Source organism: Sinocyclocheilus rhinocerous, unplaced genomic scaffold, assembly GCF_001515625.1.
Source record: "Sinocyclocheilus rhinocerous isolate Xijiao unplaced genomic scaffold, SAMN03320098_v1.1 scaffold557, whole genome shotgun sequence".
NCBI classification, from domain to species: domain Eukaryota; kingdom Metazoa; phylum Chordata; class Actinopteri; order Cypriniformes; family Cyprinidae; genus Sinocyclocheilus; species Sinocyclocheilus rhinocerous.
In genome coordinates, this window is record NW_015633548.1 from 1,402,518 (window position 1) to 1,410,195 (window position 7,678).

Sequence of the window (7,678 nt, forward strand, 5' to 3'; positions counted from 1 at the left end):
GCATATTTAGAAATATGTTGATGTATTCTGTGTTGGCATAGGTTTATAAATGACTTAAGTTACAAATTAAGTGAGATAACGCACAGTTTTCCCAGATGAACGTTAAGCAACCCAAACTCACCGCATATGCAGAGGAAGAGTTTAGCCCCTTTCACACATACAGTCTTCATTGGTAAATTGCCGTTAAGAGATCATGTGTGACCTTTACAAAACTACAGGTAAATTTGTTCTGCCAGTCATATCGTTCTTATGGAGATGACGTGATTACTCTGAGCTGTTTACAAAGCTCCGTTAATTATATAGAAAATAGCTTTTCTATATAAATATGGCTCTAGATGGAAATCTTTGACCATTGCGCCTCGCAGCTTTTTCAGAATGTGTCGCGCTCATCAGCTGCGACTCTGCAGTTGGATACTATTATGTGCGTCTCGTGTTTATAAGAGCAAAACATTCTTGCACATTGGTAGGCGAACTCATTAACTCAAACGTGATATCAACAAGTTTTTTTTTTTTTTAATGTAGGAGGACTATCTTATTTCCCCGCAGCTAAACGCCACACGCTGGAGATCCGGCACGGTGCCGGAGAACTTTAAGCCCTGTATCATGTATAAAAGTCAGAAAGGTGCAACCTACACAAGGGTTGTGGGACATTAGAACTGTCACAAGCTTTGATATATCAGTTAAATGAGAGAAATCTCTCATTTCTAAAGATGAGAAAGTGAGTGAGAGGGAGAGTGCATAAGGAAAAAAGAAAAGAAATGAAAAAGAGAAACACTTCTTGGGATGAGTGATTTGTGTAATTGATTGAAGGAAAAAAGGGCATATGACATATCTCTCTAAAGTGTCACACTTTGAATGCTTAGACTATCCTCTGTTCTGAAATTGGGATTCTGTTGCTTAGTAACACAAGCCTCAAAGGGGTCTTGACTATGAAGAGGGCACCTGTCTGCATCATTTCACAGAATGAGGAGGCAGGGGGAAAGATAGCGAGATATGGAGAGATGTGATACAGACAGACAGGCGAATAATAAGAGAGAGAGAGAATTGCTCATGTTTTAACTAACCAGCTCTGGGTGTACTGGATGTCTGGTTCTCCTCTACAATCTGCTGGGTTAGTTTACGCCGGGCCCAAGTCAGGTCCGAATCCTCTTTGGAATAGGCTGTAAAAACACATAACACATAGACCTTTATCTTTAGTGGGTCTTTAAGTTTTTTTTTTGTGAAAGCTATTGGCACAAATTTAGCTACTCAAGACAGTTTATACCAAATATATATATATATATATATATATATATATATAAAAGTATATATAAAAGATAAACCAAAATTTTATATATAACCACAATTCAATACAGTGCAGCGTCCAAAAGTCTGGTAAAAATGCTCTATTTTGCATTTTTTTGTCATTTAATGGACTTTTCTGTGTTTTGGACCCGCTGTATCAAACTTAAACTCTAACTTATTTAAAAATAGGCAAAAGATTGAGGCAATCAGAATGCTTCCTTCCCTCCTCTCAAGTTCCCATGGAAACCTGATCCAAAAGCTGTGATTAATGCGTGGTGTGGAACTGGATTTGAGCCCAGAGAGGGTGTGGTTTACCCAAGAACCAAATGGCAAAGATCTGCATCATTTCACAGAATGAGGAGGCAGGGGGAAAGATAGCGAGATATGGAGAGATGTGATACAGACAGACAGGCGAATAATAAGAGAGAGAGAGAATTGCTCATGTTTTCACTAACCAGCTCTGGGTGTACTGGATGTCTGGTTCTCCTCTACAATCTGCTGGGTTAGTTTACGCCGGGCCCAAGTCAGGTCCGAATCCTCTTTGGAATAGGCTGTAAAAACACATAACACATAGACCTTTATCTTTAGTGGGTCTTTAAGTTTTTTTTTTGTGAAAGCTATTGGCACAAATTTAGCTACTCAAGACAGTTTATACCAAATACTTCCCTCCTCTCAAGTTCCCATGGAAACCTGATCCAAAAGCTGTGATTAATGCGTGGTGTGGAACTGGATTTGAGCCCAGAGAGGGTGTGGTTTACCCAAGAACCAAATGGCAAAGATAGTTCTCATTTGCATATGCAAACTAATCAGTTCCAAATATAACTGCGATAGGCTAACTGCCTGCATATTAGAATATGTAGACAGAATGTAAACATGTAGACATTTAAAATTCAAGAGCGCACGACTGACACATTACAGGAAACTATATATTTGAAAATTACTTATATTTTAATCATTCTTTTTTTTTTTTCAATGCTTAGTTGCCTGTTCATTTTTTTGTGATCATCACCAAGTACAGAGCAGTCAATTGTCAATCACCTAGGTGTATCTACATCTATTTCATCTACAGTATACAGTTTGTTCGGTTTTTGCCATATCTGTAGATCCACATCTAAACCTGCATTGTTCTTGACATGGTGATGTTATGGTCTATTATTAAAGTGAAGCTCCAGTTACTAAAAAATTAACCCTCGTTTCATTCAGCTGCAGATTCCAATGGCATTTTTTAGGAGCTGCTTAACATTCAGACTCAGCCTCCCAGAGGAACTCATTACACAGACAAAGCTGGAAAAGTTAAAGGCACTGTGAAGAGATCAAATTTTAAGCAACACAGAACGATGATGCAGAAGTAGGTCACATTGTACATGTTTGTACATGTTTTTTTCCTCATCTCTGTCAGCATCCGTTTGTGCTTTTTGACAGGGTGTCGAAATGTCATCTCTGGTACAACTCATTCGGTAGTTGATATGTCCTGAGGTGTGACATGCTATACTCAATTATAAACAATTTTACTTTAACCTTTATTATATATCCAGCTTTTATCAGCTCATATTGTGAGATCACATTTTTGTACTTTCAAAATTTTTTTAACCACACTTGTCAGACCACAAGTGGAGGCAAAAAGGTGATTAAAATGGTACAAAAATAAAAGGAAAAGGTGACAATTTGAAGCCTATGGACGTGTTATGCATCAACTAGCAGTCCTTACCCAGCTAACAATTTTTGGTTCCAAGAATGTTATTTTTTATGGTTTGTTTTTGGTTAGCCAGGAAAGTTTATTTAACTGAAATAGAATGTTCGTTTTTGGTTTGCAGAAAGTTCCCATAACGTTATTCTAACATTCCCATAACGTTACTCTAACGTTCCCAGAACGTTATTCTAACATTACTCTAATGCTCCCCTAACATTATTATAACGTTCCCAGAATGTTATAAGAAGTATTTGGTTCCCAAAAATATAACCAAATGGGAACGTTCTGTGTTTGCTGGGCAGTCGTCTAAAAATTATCATAATTTATAATCAGACTTTCTTCTATTTTACCCAATAGAAAATATTTTGAAGAATTTTGGGGTTCAAACAATATTGGATCCCACTGACATTTCTAAAAAATATATATATATAATATAATATAATATAATATAATATAATATAATAAGAAGAAGAAGAAGAAGAAGAAGAAGAAAATAACATGGACACATTCTTAAAAATATATTTTTTGTCCATGTTTAGAATGACAAGAGGATGAGTAAATGATGACAGAATTTTCATTTTTGGGTGGATTATCCATTGAATTAATATATATTGAATTCAGGTATATGACCTTATATTCATTTAGATGTCATAAAAAGCCATTTGAAGTATCTAAGTACTCCAGGTAAGAACCTTAATTACAACAAAATTTACCTCTTAAAAGGCAATGTGATTAAATGGACTCAGCTGAACAGATCTTCTCTAATGTCTGAAGAACTTCTAAACCCCTGCTGATTTAACCCTTGAACCTCTGGAGACGAGTAGGCTAATAGCCTAGTGAAGACCCAAGACACAGGTGTGATGTCCAGGTAACAATGCTCTAGAGGTTCCGGGGAGGTCAATGTGAAATATGTCAGGCTGAAGCAGCGGTCACAGTCATGCCCTTTAGAGACAGCCAATTATGTGCCTGCCATGGCCTGCCACCCTTGCAGTTCACTTAGTCCCTGCTGCTCCTCCACTAGGCTACTGCTTTTGGGGTTTAGAGCGTGATGCTTTAAAATCAATGGCATGAAGAAATTGAGTAATCATGTTCTATGTAATTATTATTATGTTGATTGTAAGTGCGCAAACGCTTCCGTTACTTTTAAGGGGATAAACATTTTTAGTACATTTCTGACAATGAGCAATCTGTTTGCAAACTAATTGTAACAGACATTTAGGATTTTTTTTTTAAACAATTTTTTTTCTTATGTAAATGTGTAATAAAGTGACAAATATACCAGTGGCCTACTTATATAAGGGTAATTTTTTTTTTTAGATTGAGATGTATGTTATTTGTATTTGATTTATTTGATGTATGGTTTGTTAGGACAATATTTGGCTGAGATACAACTATTTGAAAATCTGGAATCTGAGGGTGCAAAAAAAAAATAAAAAAATCAAAATAAATAGAAATCGCTTTTAAAGTTGTCCAAATTAAGTTCTTAGCAATCCACATTACTAATCAAAAATTAAGTTTTGCTGTATTTACGGTAGGAAATTTACAAAATGAACCCCCACTCGCGCAATTCCTACCCTGTTCTTGATTCCTAGTGGGTCTTATAATTTGGTTTGAGCATGCACACTATTACTGCTGCTCATGTGGTTGATTCACCATATTGCATAAAAGAAACGCATTAATATAATAGAAACTCGTCAATTAATCACGAATGCTCCACATCTCCACGACAATGAAAAACACTCAAAAGGATGATATTCATATAGGAATATAGCCTATATAATGCACCGCGGTAGGACGGGAAATACGCACATACAATATATATATATATATATATATATCAGTATTAGCAGCGTAAAGACTTGTTAATGAATAAACGCACCTGTTACATGAAGAATTTGAGCGAAGCAGGAGACGGCGATGATCCCGACAGCACATATGAAGAGCCGATAGAAGAGCCGCTGCCGTCTGGATGCCAACACCGCCTTCATCCCTCCACCACACCTCTCAAAACATGTCCATCCAAGAGAGAAGCCCTCTTCTTTCATTCACACCACCTATTTTGGCCTTTCTTTTCAACATACGGCGGACTAGCTTGCTTAAATTCAGCCATACGCCTGTCACCTCAGCATCCTATTGCTTCAATAAAGATACACTATCATCTTTCACTTAACGATATTTACCCCTTCCTTGATATTTAGTAATATCAAGATACAACGAAAATATCTTAAACTGTCACTGAGCGCGAAATTATTCAAATGTTTTCACATATTGTCTCAGCTTCTAAGCATTCTAATCACATCCACCTCCAGCTCCATCTGTGTCCCTCTTTGTCGCGCTCTCTCCTCCCTCCACAAGCGCTGGACTCCGTCACTGAGGGTGTTTCCCAGGCTCACAACTGCGCCCTCATGCAGGGTTCACAATAATAACAACACCCTTATCCAGCTAGGGTAAATCAGCCCAGCGCAGTGGTTCAAGGCTAGATACACCGACCTCAAAAGTAATTAGGATACTTTCCACGAATGGGATACAAAATGGGGTGAGTAACTCTTAAAATGACTATTTTTAACCTCATGAGTAGGAGCAGTAGTACTAGTACAACTCTAATGTAGCCTAAGTGATGCAATTTCTGCATTGCATTCAATTGACACTAAACAAAATTAAATAGACATGTAAAAAAATGAACGGTAATAAGTAATAGCTGAAAATAACTGAAATTATGTTTTGTAGTTATTCATTTATAGGTAATTCACATTAAAGTAAAATATTTGTTTTCTGACAATACTTTTGGTAAAAGGGTTGAAAATTCATGAAGACTAATTCGATCTAATTGAGAGACTAAGACTGATTGTTGTTTGACATGTAAAGGAATAGTTCACCCAAAACGAAAAATCCACACAACTCCAATCAATAAATTGATTTGTTTTTCACAAACACACATCTTTTTGATTCACTAGATGTTAATTGATGGACTGGAGTCGTGTGGATTATTGTGATGTTTTTAACAGCTGTTTGGATTCTGATGACACCCATTCACTGGAGAGGATCCATTGGTGAGCAAGTGATGCTAAATTTATCCAAATCTGTTCTGGTGAACAAACAGACTCATCTATATTGAATGACCTGAAATAGAGTAAATTTTCAGCAAATTTTCATTTCTGGGTGATCCTTTAAGACATAAAAATAAATATCACTGCATTAGATAACAATAAAACCAAATGGCATATATTTTAAAGAAATATAACATATGCATTGGTACTGATTCAAAATAACAAATATAAACATAAGACTTAAGATAAACAATATTCAGTTCCATACAATAAAAAAAATGTTGTGTTTTATAACTGAGGACAAAAGAAAATGACAGCTTGGCATGTAGCACATTCACACTTGTTTGAACAGATTATTTGGCACATTAATGACTGTAAAAAAAAAAGAAAAAGAAAAAAAGAGCAAGTAAAACAATTCACTCACAAAAAAAAACAAAAATACTCCCCCTTGCAAAAAATTGGTAGCTTCACAAATGCAAATATTACACAATAGAACAAGTAAGAAAAAAATGCATAATAAAATATTTACTTTACATACACCAAATTAACACCAAACAAAAACTTTAAGACTGCTGATGAGCAAAAACAATTGTAAAGTGAAATCAGAAATCAGCATGTCTTGCTGGTTCTTCAGATAAAAAATAGCTGGTAAGAGCTGCTAATTGTTTGGTGTGAGCACAGCATGCAGTCGCTGCTTCAGGCTCAACAACATGCCATTCTGCATCAGCTGGGCCAATGTATTAAAATTGCAATGAGAAAATATCTATCAGTGCACACCCTACTTCGTGGGCTCTAGTGAACCTGTCACCTTGAAGTTTATGCCGTCTCCAGGCAGTGGGGAAGGTATCAAAGGACAGAGCCAGCAGATGTACCAGTACTTGCCCAAGCATTCCCTGATGTTAGCCAGCGCTCCTAGGTTGTAAGGCTGCCGTGTGGAGTACCACTCACGTGTGGTCTGTCCCCTCAGCATCAGAGCCACATGAAAGAAGAGGAATGCCGCAACCAATAGGAAGCCCAGTACACAAGTGTCAGCAATGAATGCAAAGGCAAACGCTCGTGCCGTCACCTGTCCTGTTATTGGAGAAAAACAGATGTTAATTGTTATTTGTTTGACAATTTAAAAGGGGGTCATATAATACATTTAAGAATAATATAATTATTTCCCAAAATCATAATTTCACTACCATTTTCCACAACCTTTATGGCCCTTAGAACTTAAAATTTTTTGTTGTAGGTGCACCGATTTAAAAATGCAGGGTCAGTAAGACCTTTTTCATTAAATATTACAATTTTCTAGTGCTGGACGGTATACCGGTTCATTCCAAATACCGGTGTTTATTTTTGTTATGATATAAATTTTTAAAATACCGCAATACCGGTGTATGTCGCTTAAACAACGTTCGGAACGCGACACTGTTTGAAAGGGGTCCCTTTTCACTGTTGCACTGTGGTGAGGGAACAGCTGTATGTGTTACTAAGCGTGAAAGTTCCGAAACTGAAGCTGTAGAACTAATAGAACGTGATGACACAGAAGAACTCATCCACAATATCCACACTGACCGCCACAAATATCCACCGCACCTGCCATCAGCTACCGCGTCTCACACACACACACGAGCGCGACTTTAGCAACTTTCAGACCCTTTTAGAGGCTTTT

The 7,678-nt window shown here is 36.9% G+C and overlaps 1 protein-coding gene and 1 pseudogene across 1 annotated transcript in view; both read right to left on the bottom strand.

The window, feature by feature from the left end:
• LOC107744553 (sodium/potassium/calcium exchanger 3-like) overlaps positions 1–5,313 on the bottom strand; it is a 20,359-nt pseudogene extending 15,046 nt beyond the window's left edge.
• A 1,155-nt stretch (positions 5,314–6,468) lies between these two features.
• LOC107744556 (probable palmitoyltransferase ZDHHC24) overlaps positions 6,469–7,678 on the bottom strand; it is a 3,159-nt gene continuing 1,949 nt past the window's right edge. The window contains exon 4 of the mRNA XM_016558269.1: positions 6,469–7,092. Within this exon, the coding sequence (XP_016413755.1) occupies positions 6,800–7,092 (293 nt within the window). The 3' untranslated portion in view covers positions 6,469–6,799. The remainder of the gene's footprint in view (positions 7,093–7,678) is intronic.